Source organism: Coturnix japonica, chromosome 11, assembly GCF_054131305.1.
Source record: "Coturnix japonica strain WE chromosome 11, WE-NBRP24, whole genome shotgun sequence".
Lineage (NCBI taxonomy): Eukaryota > Metazoa > Chordata > Aves > Galliformes > Phasianidae > Coturnix > Coturnix japonica.
In genome coordinates, this window is record NC_140673.1 from 3,822,268 (window position 1) to 3,837,753 (window position 15,486).

Here is a 15,486-nt window from a genome sequence, read left to right on the forward strand (position 1 = left end):
CATGCATAGTACATAGATACAGATAATATGATTCTTATTCGAATTAGGCCAGTAAGACTTACCAACTTCTTTGCTACTTAATTTTTAAGAAACTTTGGATTCAGAAATAAAATCTCTTGCTCTTTTTTTTTTCTTTTTTTTTTTAATTAAATGCATGCATTCCTTGTTTGATACTACTTGTTAAGAAAAAGCATATGCAAATGTTTATCATAATTTCATTGCAAACTCCAATCAATATCAAATTAGCTAAAGAATAATACGACGTAGGACTAAGTGCTGAATCTGTTTTAGGGGTTCACATTTCCTCATATTTTCTAGATAATTTAAGTGAGGTAAGAGAGCAGTGCTCATAGTCAAAGCAAATGTAAGCAGCTATGAACTCTGTTCTCATTGCAAGACTGAGAGTGCTGCTGCTTAATTTCATAACTGACTTTTATGTCACCGAAGTTGTTGTAATGGCTTGAATTGTAAGATTCTCAGTAGCATTTCAGCTCTTTGTTATCCAAGATACTTCTACAGGCTTGGGTGTTAAGAAAATCTTTATGGGGCTAAGGAGGGGATACATAAAACTATATACACCCATGTGGTCAGAAACGTGAAACTCATCATTTACTGCAATTGATCTTCATAGCAAAGTTACTCATAGGAACATCCTCCCAATTTTTCTTGTTTCTGTTCCAGATGCCGTTGTTCAGGCAGCAGTGTCTGTATTGACAGGATTGATTCAGACAGATGGAGCAGTTGAGGAAACACCGAGTAAGAAAGACTGGAAACAAGGCTTTTTATTTGGGATATCAACTTGCTACGTTAGGTCAACTTTCTGCAAGTACAAGGTGAGATTAAACAGTGTAAATACACTGAACCTTTGTCTTCTTTGAGGCTAAATTTGATCAAGATAGAAATATTTACATTGTTCTAGGTAGAAGTCTGTAATAAACCAAACAAATAATGTAATCATTAACTGACTGTATATAATAAAAAAAAAAAATCAGAAAAAAAATTTAGTGCAAATGGAAAGCTTTCAGCTTTGATAATGAACTCTATTCTAGATTAGAAAAAAAAATATTTTAAAAAAAAGTTTGTAAAAGGCAAGGCAAAAGGAAAGAAACAAATTTGTAAGTGACAAACCATAAGAAAAAAAGACGGTTGTTTGAAAATATATCACCCACCATAAACTTAAAGCAGATTTGACCAAAAAAAAAAAAAAAAGTTACAGACATGGGATGGTTTTGTCAGCTCAAAACTACACATCAGCTCAGGAAGTAAAATGGAAAACTCTATGTTTTACTCAGAAAAACAAAAGTACAACTAGATTCATGTTAGCCATGTTAGATTAATAACTAAAATAGTAATAACTTTGAGCATATAAAACAGTATTAAAATATTTCTAAATCTGCAGTAATGGAAGGTCATTATAAAATGGAAACAATTTAATAAAGAGAAATTTAAAATAAAAAAATACAACTTGAGACATAGGAATTACAGCTGTGTGGCAAATGCCTATAGACATACCAACATCCTATATTTTTATCAGGAAAGACTAGATCCTCTCCAGCGTAAACCGAAGTTAAATTTGATAGCACACTGTGGAGTTTCACTATGAAACTTCCACATTTCTGACAGTGAATACACCTTTGCCCCATGGCACTAAGTATGTTTCAGAAAGCTATTCTGCTAAACCTGAACTCATTCACCATCTATATAACTTCAAGAGTGAATGAATTTTTTTGGAAAGTTCTGGATAATAACAATGGAGTTATTCTTGGTATTCTTATTTCATGAAGAAGACAAAGAGAATTTTTAGTATAGAGAAGGCTGCTCTTAGAATTAGTCTCACAGGGCAATGTTACCTAGACAGAAAGGTAAATACTGAGTATCAAGGCCTGTTAATTAGGTCATATGTGAATGCAAATGGAACAAGTCTTAGTGATTTTTTTTAATTATTTTTTAATTGTTCAGAATACAAAATCTTGTCTAAGAAATTGTTTCATTAATTTTTCTGGGCTCAATGTTGGTGAAAATGCCTGGGCCAAAGAATTATATATCCTAAAGTCAAGTGCATAACTTCAACCAAAATACAGGAAAGAAGAAAGAGATCTTAACCTTTTGCAAGCATGCAAATCTAAAAAAGGAGGTAAGATCAGAAGAAAAAGTGGGGAGGGGGAAATTAAAAAATTACATTGTAATAGTATATAAATGCTTATATTATATCTTATAGACATATGCCAGCTTCTTATATTTTCATCAAGAAAGGCCTCCTCAGAATAAAGTCATTGATTAACAAGATTAAATTATGGTAATTAACTTTCCTAGATATTATTCATTATCTTATCTAGGATAATCTGACTGCTTCAAAATTATGGAATGCTCCACCCTTAATGTTTATGTCAGTATTTTCACTGTAAATCTTCCAGTATGAAAACTGTCCTTCTTTGACTTATGGCAGTTTTCTTTGGTTTCAGTAGGGAAGAGAATGGAAGGGAAGTAAACAATTTGAAGAACCTTTTTAAATGATGGCAAGAGCTGTGTGAAAGCTGTTAAAGACTCTTGCTTACATTTGTCTATTTGTAGCCTGTGTCAGATTGGAGTTTTCCTCTCCTCTCTTTTTCTCTCCTCTTCTTCACCATCCTCCCCTCTCCTCCTCTCTCTTCCCCATAGAATAATTATTTGAAGTCTTTCTGAAAGATCTGTCCTAGCATCTGCAATATGTGCTATTTTGTTGCTTTGAAGATGTTTCAAGCTGTGTGACCAGCTAGGCGGCAATGTTATAGCTCCTCGCACATATTCTTCTATGCACTATATTGAAAATATAATGAGACAATGTAGTCTGTATTAGAGGCTGCTAAAGTACATCCTTTTACAATTGTTGTGTTGCAGCTGCTGTGATGCATTGTGCCAATTATGTTGCTGAGTATGCATTCTGCAAGTGTTTAGTAAAATGTGATTGCATTTGCTTGCTAGTTCATCCTCCCCCTCCTTCCATTTCTCTTACCGTCTTTGATAGCGAGGGTCAGATTCTCAAAGTAATTGTGCTCTTTTACACCAAATGAAGAACTGACCTCTACACTATCTTTGAGGGAAAGCAGTTGTGGAGTTTCGATTTAATTAGAACTCTATTGTCCAAGTGAATTAAAGCTATATTTAATTTCATTGCTTTAAACTCTTGAAAAAAAAATAAAAAAAAATACAGCAATAATTCCTTGATCTTTACATTTTGTGTATTCTTAGAATTATTTAATGACCCTCACATAGCACTCATTATATTTTGTAATGCCTGTGGAAAATTTGGTCCAAAGATCTCTAACACCTCTTAAACATAAATATACAGAGCCTCATATAGTTTAATTTTACAGTGAAACAAACACAAAGTCAGTGCTGTGCCAAGCATGCACAACAAGATGCCAGAGATACCAGAGATTGAGCTTCAGACAAGAAGGGAAGTTCAGAGATGCTCCCTAGCAAATAAACCTTGCTGGGAAATATGCTGGAATTGTTTCAGCAGAACATTACAGCACTACTGCCTTATGTCTACACATTTTTGTTGATGTTCTGTACCATGCTTCATGGCAGTCTTGCCAGGCTCAAAGAACAGACCATCAGCTATATACACTTGACTACCAAAATTCATTGCTAAACTCACAGTACCAAAAGGCCCTTCGGTAGAAGATGATGCTCAACACATAGTGGAAATTAGAAGCCAAAATTCAGTTTCCAGTTGAGCTAGTAAGATAATAACTCAAATTTAAACTTAAAAATTTATACCTATGCATATACATAGCTGAGTTGTGAAGCTTATAACAGACTGTGAGACTTTCAAAGTAGCCTGCAGAAGTACTGAATTCTCACCAAAATTTCATTAGAGTTTGCCACCTCAAGACAAAAGATTCATGGCTTTTCTTTGAAATGATGAATTAATATTACCTGATGCAGAAGATACAAACTTCTGAAGAGGGACAGCGTTGTCTGGCTTTTAGTTACCTAGTGTGCTTAATTAAACACACATTTACTATGTAACTTCTTCAGTGGAGTTAACAGAAAACTGATTCATTGAGCATTCCCAGCTCAGTGTTTCTAACTGCAATTTTACAAGTTAAAGCTTCGCTCATGCTCACATCTTTGAGCTTCTTAAGTTATGGTCATTCGCAAGGCTTGGGTCTTAAATCCTTACCACAAACTAAGAAAAAAACTTTGGCAAGAAAAGCTCAAGACCTAAACTTCAAAAGATTCAAAATTTAGCAACTAAGAAAAATTGTGAAAATGTTTAGGATTCTTCAGGGATTTGACAAAAGAATGAGTCTTTATAGCAATTCAGCATTTCCACTTTTGATTACAGCAATTAGCTGAACCCACAGAAAAGCACAGTCAAATAGGAGGTATGAAAGAAAACAAAAAGAAGGCAAACTTTTGCAGACCAAACAAAGAGGCAAGCAAACAAAAGGTCTGGATTTCAAAATGAGTTTTGAGTGGAAAGCTAATTTTATTACATTTAAGTTTTTTCTTTTGCAGCCCACCATGAGTTATTCATGGGTTAATTATAGGTAATCAGATATATTTACCATTACAATAGATCCCTGTTATACATTATTTGCAATCTAGAGTTTTCCAAGAAAACAAATTGCTTAAAGTTCTAATAGTTAAAAAATAAAATAAAATAAAAATAAAAAATAAAATAAAATTAAAATAAATAAATGAAAAGGTGTTTTGGGGAAAGAGAAAGCAAATTGCACAATGAAATTTAATTGTAGTGAGAGGGCAGATTCTCACGGATGGTTATTCATTCTCACTCAGATGGAATAAATGGGCTGTAATCTGGCTGTAAATAGCTGCTGGAAAATTCAATTTATGCATCTGTTCTGTTCCCTCCTGTTCCTTTGATGCACTGTAGCTGTCCTTCAGCTGTTTGGACCCTAACCTAACACCTACACTATTTACCTTCTCCAACTCCCTGAAAGGTTTTCCCTAAAAATAAGATCTGTTCTGAGATGTAAGAAGATATCCTCCAAAACACAGCTAGTATAGCACTTCATTTTATTAAGCATCAGTGTTATAACTGTCTGACATAAATGTGTTTATCCCTTTGCAACTTGTAGTAATATTGTTCAATAATATTTAATCTTCCATGCTGTCAATGTGTTTCTTATCTTTTCTGCATAACTCCACTCAGCAAGAGATCAGAACATCCTCACAATTATGGTCCTATAAAGCTCCATGCTCTTCTCAACACAGCACCTCTTTACTGTAAATCCTAGTCAAGGGCAGGCAGTGGTGTGAGTTAACTCACTGATAATAGCGGTAGTTTGACAGCAGCATCTAACAAACAGGACTCAGGGTCACTTGTGCAGGAACTTATACTACCATGTCTCCCAGCTGTTAAGACAGCAGAAAAAAGTTGGGACGCTATGCACAGTCCTATCTAGTCTACCCAATTTTGAAAAAGTCTTCTAACCAAGTGTTAGGAGAGTGACTGCTTGACCGCAGAGTAGTACAGGTCATTCTGCCACTGGGCAGCAGTGGAACACGCTGTTAGAATCACAGAACATGAGTTGTGAACTTCAAGTCTTGTTTTCACCACCCATTAATCAGGTGAAGGAAAGAGGTGGGTCATATTGGTTCGAGTCATTGGATAGTTTTGGGTCTTAAGTCATTCGACCTTCCCCTGGACCTCTGATTATGATTAGATCTCCAATAGATTCAAATTAGTATGGCTGCACACAGGCAAGAACGACACTGAGCAGGAAGAGCTGAGGATATTGCTTGTTAAAGATAGCATAAATAGAAAGAAAAACATTTGCTGGCTTTATTTGTATTATGTTTCCATAAGTTTAGAGGATTTTATCAAATACAAGGAGCACACACTCCGTCATCCTAATATGCATGTTAATAGGGAGACTTAACAGCTGTCATTGCATCTGAAGAGAAATGTTCATAGGAAAAAGCTTCTAAAATGAGCATACAAGAGAAGTAATGTTAGATCTGTAATATTTCAAATACAACAGGATATGCATTCATGTAAATGCATATGCAAATTACATGCAGCCCCGAGGCTCTTGGAGAGTTTCCAGTGATGCCCTCGAGGCTGCAAACTGCTGTTTTAGCACATGAGCCTGACTACTATTAGTAAAATGCATGCATTAAAATAATATTGGAAGAATGTACATATCAGGGACTTTTAAATAAAGTAAATATTGATATAGGATCTGGGTTGCTCCCATGAATATTTGATTTCCAGTTGGAAAATATTGTGATTTTGTGATTTTTCCTCATTTTATGTGTAGTAAACAATGAAAACAATGGAAAACTGTGAAGCTTTAATTAGTTGTGCTCATGTTATTTTTGAGGATAATTACGCCACAACTGAGAAACTTGATTACAAAAAAATTTGATTAACAATCTTGATTCATTAAGTACATTTCTTGTGATCCTTTCTTCATGCTGCACAAACAGCTTTTGGTATGAATAAGATAAATAGGAATTAAACATGAAAACCTGAATGTTAATTCTCACTTCCCTCTCCCTAATATTTCCATTTCGTGCAATGTAAATCAGAATTTAATAGAAAACCTCAAATAACAAAACTTATCAAAGTCTTATTTTGCTGATCAGTCCCACAGTCTAATGTATAAAAACCTGTAAGAAAAGAAATTCGGGTAGCATACATCTCAAATAATTTGATATTAGGATACAACAATTTATTGAGTATTAATTGTCTCAAGTAAATCTTACTGACATATTACTAATTTACAATACAACCAAAACCAAAACATCACTTTTGAAAAGTGTGCTCACGTGAACATCATGAGGTTCAATAGGGTAAAGTGCAAGGTGCTGCACTTGGGCTGGGGCAATCCCAGATACATGTCCAAACTGGGAGAAGTAGTTGTGGACAGCAGCCCTGCACAGAAGGAATTGGAACTCCTGACAAACAAAAAGGTGGACATGAGCCAGCAGTGTGTGCTTGCAGCCTGGCCTGCCAATGGTACCCTGGCCTGCATCAACTGAGAGGTGGTTGCAGGGAGAGGGAGGAGATTGTCCCCCTCTACCCTGCCCTCATGATGCTCAATCTGCAGTACTGTGCCCAGGTCTCTGATCCCCAGGCTTAGAAGAGAGAAGATTTAGATTAGATGTTAGGAAGAAATTATTATTAGGAAGAAATTTACTCAGAGACACTAGAACAGGCTGCCCAGAGAAGCTGCATATGCTCCATCCCTGGAGTCATACAAGGCCCGTTTGGATGAGGCCCTGTGCAACCTGATCTGGTGGGTGGCAACCAACCCTCTGTAGGGGGGGTGGAACTGCATGATCATTAAGACCCATCTCAACACAAACCATTCTATGCTTCCACGATTCTCTCCCAAACCATGTATTTTGATTTGTGTTTGAAATCTCGTCCATTCATAATGTTTCTTCGCTTTTTTCATTCAGATGCACGTTCCCCAAAATACAGTTCGGTTTCTCATAGTGAGGGTATGAGTAATAGAAGCTGTATCTATATTCTCAGTTCCCTGTTCCTGTGAACAACTTCAGTAGTACACCAGAGTCTAGAATACTGCCATCCAGAAGCCAACCAGAATGTAACTAAAATTTACTGACAAAAAAAGAGGGGAAAACAAACAATTCAAAAAAGCCTTATCCTTTTAGTTCTTTTCTTTACAGTTAATTGAAACTTCAAGTACATGCAGATGATGCTTAAGACATAGAATTGCTATCTGCATGTGAATTATAAATGATAAGATCAAATACTAAATAGATTCAGAACGCGTCTTCTTGTTGTTATTAACTAGACAACAATCAAAAAATGATTGGATATTGCCTGTAAAGCTTATGACTCAGAATTTCAGGGCTTTCTACAATGTGCAGAAAACACCCCCGCTTGTTCCAGTCCCTTTGTAGTGGAATTCTCAGAAGGGTGTAGGATAAACTGAGGAAGCATTTCCATAGCTGCTTTTGTGTTCCTAGCCTTCAACAGAAACAAGTTTTTTTGTTCAGTTAAGTGTTCTGACAATAGAAATCTCTAATGCAAATATTCCAGGTCTCAATAAAGGAAGATACAAAATGAAGGTTTCATGTATCAGCGCTGTTGTATCCGACATGAAAACCATTTTCTAGAGACCTGCTGCACTCAATTACCCAAATCAGATTTGCTTATGGACTACAGCTTTTATTTGCATCTATTTCATGAACAGCGAGGGTGTGGAGAGAACACTGTGCTGTTTGTAACAAACTTTGGGCATGTAGAACATTCATTATGTAAATCGTTAGCAAGAATAGTTGAGCTTTGTGGTGTGGCACAAATTTGCTTTAAAAATACAGCAAATAGGAAAAATCTCCTTCAGAGTCAGCCTCGTCTTTGTATTTCTGTATTCTAGCACTTCAGTTACCACTTATTTCTTCCCATGAATTGTCTTAACACAGAAGGAAAAAATTGTCTGTTTTGAAGGAAGCAGACTAGTTTTAAATGTTTTTTTGCAGATCTGCATAATAAATAGTGAGGCTGAGCATACAAGTCAGAACAGAGGAATAGGCAGCACCACAGTCTGCAGCAAGACTGCACGATCCAAGAGACAGTCCCTAGATGAGATCGACTGGACTTTGTGTTTGTTCATCTGTATTTTCATCTGTGCTGCCTGAAGACCCTAACACTGCCCTGCGACTGACCAGCTCTGAGCTGGGATTTGCTAACAAGATCAATGGGGCAGGAGGAACATCCTTCACATACTGGCAGACAAACAAAGCATGTGCTGCCCTGCCACAAATTCTTCATGTATCCTTATTTGTAAAGGATCTAGTGCAGCTGAGGAGGTGGATTTATGTTTACTTGAGCAATAGCTAAGGTGGCTGGCAAGTGAAAATTGGCCTCAGATTGTCATTAATGAGGACCTTACTGGAGAGTAGGAAGACTGAATAAATGCAATGAATTTTAAATCACATCTTATATTTAAACATATATATATACTTATATAGAAATCAACATGTATTCAACTGCAAATTACATTTTTATTTTATCCTCAACTCTGGAAATGTACTGAGCAAAGTTGTACCCAATAAGCAACATTACGGTAAAGATTTGAGCAAGAGAACAGTTGTTGATTTATATAATATCTGTGGAGGTTCTGATCTTAGCCAAGAATCTCCCAGTGTTCTGGGTGTCCTACTGCAGTCAGTAGGCAGGACAGAAAATAGGACTATAGATCCAAGAACTCTTTTTTTTTTTTTTTTTTTTTTTTGGGTGCTGTTTTTTTGTTTGTTTGTTTGTTTGTTTTAAGATTGGTAAAAAGTAATTTGATCAGAAGAGCTGAAGCTACACTTTAAAGCATTTTTTGAAGGAAAGCATAAACAATATGTAAACTGTATATGTCTCTAGACCTACACAGGTCTGTCTATAGACACATTTGTGGAAAACACACATGAAGATTTTCTCAGTGACCTAAAGGGCCATCCAAATTATGTATCACTCATCAAAAGTAATAATTTCAGTGTGTTGGACCCTTTTCTAAGCTATCCTCTTTATTATAAATTTAATGCTTTGATGCAGGTAAAACAAAACAAAACAAAAACGATTAGGAGAAACATGGTTATTTTCCTAATCAGTCTTTGCTTACTGTTTGAAATACGCCTCTCCTGAAGAGCAGCTAGTGAATCTAGAAACACATCCATGGGTTTGCCTCAGTGGAATCCCCATACCTTTATGGCAGTGGAAGCTATCTGGATGTGATGGAGTCTGCGCAGTGTGCTGTCCCTGTCAATGAAGTAGGAGGCTGCAAGCTGGTGCAAGGTCTCCAGAGTCACCACAGAGCTGTTGGTGCTGGGATCACTTCCATCTGACCTCTTGCTCAGCTTCCTTTTGTCCACAAAAATTGTGAGCGACTCCTCTCCTGCATACGGAAACAGAAACCACAGTCTCCATCAGTGACATCCTCTGCATGTCTTGTTTTGCCAGAAATAAAGTGTCAAGTTGATGTTTGCATAGCTGTTAGATAAACCTTCCTGGTGGTAAACTGAGGTACTTCTGTGCTTAAGTACACGCACAAGAGCTTCCATGGATCCAGTGCTAAGTAGGCCTTCAGATGTACATTTTCAGACAACAAAATCTGTTTGTTTAAAAATAAACAAAGAAAAAGTGAATAAGCAGCTACATTTAGTTTCTGTATTTGAAATTCTCTGTCTCAGTCTCCAGAAAGAAACAGAGAGAAAAGGAAGGAAGGAGGGAAGTAAAGAGGGAAGAAATGGGGGGGAAGGAAGGGAAGGAAGGGAAGGAAGGGAAGGAAGGGAAGGAAGGGAAGGAAGGGAGGAAGGGAGGAAGAAAGGAAGGAAGGAAGGAAGGAAGGAAGGAAGGAAGGAAGGAAGGAAGGAAGGAAGGAAGGAAGGAAGGAAGGAAGGAAGGAAGGAAGGAAGGAAGGAAGGAAGGAAGGAAGGAAGGAAGGAAGGAAGGAAGGAAGGAAGGAAGGAAGGAAGGAAGGAAGGAAGGAAGGAAGGAAGGAAGGAAGGAAGGAAGGAAGGAAGGAAGGAAGGAAGGAAGGAAGGAAGGAAGGAAGGAAGGAAGGAACAGAGAGGGAGGAAAACATCAAAACATCTTAGGTTGTGGTTCTCTCACTTTTTTCACTAAAGAGAAATGGAAAAGTACGTTCCAAGAGTTTAGAAAATGTAGCTCCCATAGGATAATTAAGAAAAAAGCAAAACAAAATCTCATTTGATTAACTAAGTACGTTCTTAAGTACAGTTTAAGTACAGACCAACTGGTGATAAATTTTTAAGGAATATTCCAATCTAATTGTTTACTTCATAGATATATTTTTCCCCTGCATTACAGGCTAAACAAAAAACTCATTAATTAGTGATGCGTCTAAACAAAACTCTTTGTAAAATGAATTAGAAAAGTAAATTATTGACTCAGCATTTTCTTCTGTGCAACCCAAGTACCACAAAAACACTTTTCTCAGTTTCCAAACATCTGTTTGGTAGCTAGCACTCTTCTGTGTTTATCTGCTCAAGAATCAAGGAATAATGTCATTCCACCTGTGTTTCAGGAGCTGAGCAGCTCCCACAGAATGCTGCTTCCTTGATCCTGGAAAGGAAACTGTCCTGATATTCTCTGACTTGCCACTCACTCTAGTTTCATTTCTCACCCATCTGCCATAGTGGCATTTTGCCCATACAAAGGATGGGATGCCAACTTCAGGCAGGCTTATGTGCCAACAAATATAGCTGTAGAGGGATAATATGTAGGATGGAAGCATGACGTCTTCTTTAAAAAGAGATAATCTTGGTGGTGAGTAATGCTAAATGAAGAATGTGTGCCTCCATGCAGGACAACACATCTGCTGACATATTTTGATTGTACACATTTACCTCTACTTGCAAAATTCATTTGTGTTTGGAGGAAGAGGAGTGTGTTCAGTGTTAATCAATGAGTATTACAGCTTTTCCCAATGCCTCACAAATTCAGAGGACAGACAGGCCCTCCAGGGCTTATACAGGTAAAAGCTGTGGTTGTCCAGGATTCTCTTACCTAAGTAGGCCTGCTGGGCTAGTCTACCGTGTTCACTTTGTCCTGGAAGGGACAGCTGCTGCCCAGGCCATTCCATGTGTACTCTGACAGTTTTTTTCCACTCATGCTTCTTCCCCTGTAGTTTCCTAATGGGTTTCTTTTTCTGCACATGCAGCCATCAAAGAGGGAATTTTTTGAACTCCCAAGAACCAGGAATTAAAGCAGCCTCCATAAATAACAGTGTTTCCCCATCCACCTACCTAATCCTTCTGCTGTAATTAATAGACAAGCATTCACTTTTAATATCAAAACCTCCAGCAAAGCAGGCTGAATTCACCTGGCAGAAGAGGCTTACACATAATTGTATTAGCACAGGCTCATGTGCTACATGTTGCCACACCATCCTAACACAACGGTAGTGCAGGTCTTGTGGCCAGGTGGGCCATTATGCACACCAGAATGCTTCCACACCGGTGGCACTGAGCAGAGAGCTGGAGGGCAGTAGAACCTCATGGCTGGCGACACAAAATCTGGTCCAGGTTCCAGCATTGCTGGTGTTCAGTTATGCCTATGAAAAAGCCTGCCTTTTCAAAACCTGCCCTGCAATGCTAGTCAGTATTTCTGACAGCGGAACCAGGGGCCGTGGGCATTGTGCAGCTGTATGTGGTACTGTGAAGACACAGCACTGTTGGAGCAGACAATGTCACAGCTCACAGGGGGTAAACGCTGAATCAGTGATGAGTTCCGTCAGCTCAGAAAAGTTGCAGAATTTCATTATGGGAGCTAATTTACTTTTCACCCTTTTCCAGGTGTCTCAGCTAATGTATTTAGATTAAAGTGACTTTTGCAATCAGATTTCTACTGAAAATGGCTTATAATGAATTGTAAGGTAAACGTGGGAAATTTCTGGAAAGTAAAGGAAAAAAGAGGTTCTTTGTGTTTCATAAGCTGTCATGCCACCCTTGCCTCCCATGGTGCAAACTCAGAGCCCTTTTGATTGATCCATACTAGTTATTAGTAGAGATAGTGGGACCATTTCCATCCAGATCGTATTTCAACAGAGTCCTGACAGGCTTTATTATTATTAAAACAGAGTTTGTTTATTTTTCTCCCATCAAACACTCTTGTTCTCCAGGAGGCAAAGATCAGAACAATGAAAAGGCTCCCATTTCCAAAAACTATGTCAAAAATGAATCATTCTGTGTTGCTTTGTTTTGATCAGAAAACATCAAGGAAAATAACCTTTTGAATTCCCTCACAGCTATCACGTCATACTGTCCTCATGGTTCTGCTTGACTGACCCACACCCGCTGCAGCAGCCACTGGTGGGCACATTTTGGCAGGCAGATCCCCCATCAGCACTCTGCTCATCCCCAGCCCTGTCGTTCTGTCTCTGCTCCACAACAGATACGTGCTATTCCCCGTGCTTTGTAACCAAAGAGAGATCACATCAGATTACATTTCCCAAGGCTGAGTGAAGGCTCACAGCTCTAGTGATGTGGCCTTTGCTGTAAACACAAAGGAAGCTTTCTCTTCCAATCTCTCTGTGTTGTTCTTGTGTGGCATCTCAATCTAATTCATTGCTGATATTTTCAAGCACTACAGTGATAATGAGTGCATTTAGGTATATTTCAAAAATATTTGACGTCCAACAAACTTGATTCAGGTTGATTCAAGAATTATTTCAGCTGATTGTGCACTTGCTAGGGAAAGGATTAAGGTGGGTGAAAAAAGCAGAGAACCCCACCATATGTTGTAACTTGGGCTCAACCATTTTGCTGCAGAGTGGTAACAGGGTTCTGTATGCAAGCAGCAAAATTGTGAAGGAACATCAGTGGCAGGAGAGAAGTTGAGTTTTACATTAATTTAGGAAAAATTAAACCCATAAAAAAAGAAATCCTCTTGTCGCATTCAAAATGGGGATGAATCTTGTGCTTTTTTAGGTCTGTAGACTGCCACCACGGAAAAGACTAAGACATCTAGACATTAGCTAAAAAGTAAAGCTGTGCTTCCTGTAATCTCAACAAGAAGTGTTCAGTCTACTTCACAAAATTCAAGGTATTCAATTTAGTTCACTTCCTGGGGTTAAAAGAAATAGTCTAATGGCATTTGGTCATTCTAATAAATCCTACAAAATCTAATGACTGGTTTAAGAAATCAGCTGTTTTACTTCCATACAGCTCCTGTCCCTGACCAAGTTATTTATCTGTGGGCTGGGAGCTGACATTCACTCTATAGGCTGACCTTGGCAAAATACATACAAATGTCCACATAAGCCCCAGAATTCACAAGCCTATACCTTAGCTTTTATATTCTATTTATTTATTTCCAGGCTTTTATGAGCACATTGTGAAGTATTTGTATTCATAAGTTAAATTTCCATGCTAAGAAAAAAAATTCACATGCTGATTTTTCAGAAAATGAAATAAGTGTACAGAAATTTACCTAGTCAAATAGCCTATCTGTGGCCTTTAAGATAGAAGACTTCTGAACAATAGTTTATAGATGGCATTCAGAAATTAGCAATTAATCTTCAGAAATTTAAGTAAAAAATGCAAATAACTATCATTGGCACATTAGAATTCAAATTAAACAGTAACAACTGTAACTAAATAGAAATGTATACTGGAGTAAACATATTTTGTTATTCAGAATAAAATGTATTCATGTGATTTTAATACTTAGTGCTATTTTCCGCCTCAGTTATTGAGAGAGTTTTTCCTTGTACCCACAGCTTTGTAATGATGAAAGGATCACATGCCTTGATGTCTCATATTTTCGTATGTAGACTGGGTAATAATAGAAAAATGTGATCCAGGCAACTCACATCACTGCTAGCCAGAAAGTGAGGAAATTATAGAGAAAAGAAAGCACACAAAGGTAGATATATCTGAGCATCAACCACAGTTTCTTACTTAGAGCTCTGTGTTTGTATATGTACACGTATCATATAAACACATAAAGATCTTTGGCCTATAAACCTATCAAAAGTTTATGATTAAATATATGTCAGTTGCAATAGTTGCAATGGAATACAGTAATAAAGACACAGAATACAATTTTATTAAAAATAAATAAAACAATAAAAGCAATGTGCTATGAGGATTTCATCAGGTCATTTTCTCAAACTCAGAGGCTGATGGAGGTGCACAGCTTCAGATAGTATCTAAATCACCGCTAGGCCAGATATGACATAATTTCATCATATGTGACATAATGGTTTGGCTGAACACAGCGCTCACCGATTCCATATATATATCCTATGTGAAAGGATCTGAATATTTCCTTCCTGGATCACACAGGGGGAGAAAAGAAAGAGAACAGGTTGTTGTTTGTTTTTTTTTTTAACTTCCCCTTAGTTTTGTTAGTCTTAAATGCTGAAAGCTTTACAGACCCATGGAGGGTCTGAAGGTCCAATGAGAAATTTTTGAGTTTCCTTCTCACATTAATCATTTAGGACTGGTCTCTCCCTCCTTTGTTTGCCAATTATTTATTCCTTACCCTGAATGAAGCATCACAGAAAGTAAAACTCATATCAGCACTTAGTGCAAATGATCATACATCCTTTCAAATTCATAGAATTCACCAATTTACATCACCAGAAAGTATCTCCCATCTCTGTATGTGATGCAGTCTATTACTCAAGATCCTTTTTATTCAAGATAGTAAAGGTGTGAATATCAAACATTTGCAGAACTCTAATCGGTGCAGAGGAGAATGACAAGAGGTTGGGGGTAAGCTGATTTGCTGATGTCCACTAAGATGGTCTGTAGTAAAGAAAACAATTACCTTTTTTTTTTTTTTTCTGACTGATCCACACAGGTGAATGTACTGATCATCTGGTAATGAGCACTTTGAGCAATTATGACTGACAATCGTAGAAAAAAAAATCTCAATCTGCAACATTTGAAATTACCATTTGCTGTTTAGCCAATTGGCTTCTGATGCGCTAATTTCATGACAAGCCTTGGCAACCCACTGCAAATTTGTTTACTGGGAAC

At 37.4% G+C, this 15,486-nt stretch overlaps 1 protein-coding gene across 4 annotated transcripts in view; it reads right to left on the bottom strand.

The window, feature by feature from the left end:
* Positions 1-15,486, bottom strand: part of BRINP3 (BMP/retinoic acid inducible neural specific 3) — a 190,983-nt gene that overhangs the window by 63,637 nt on the left and 111,860 nt on the right. For all 4 annotated transcript variants that reach the window (XM_015869841.3, XM_085511992.1, XM_015869843.3 and 1 more), the window contains one exon: positions 9,682-9,872. In XM_015869841.3, the coding sequence (XP_015725327.1) occupies positions 9,682-9,872 (191 nt within the window). The remainder of the gene's footprint in view (positions 1-9,681; positions 9,873-15,486) is intronic.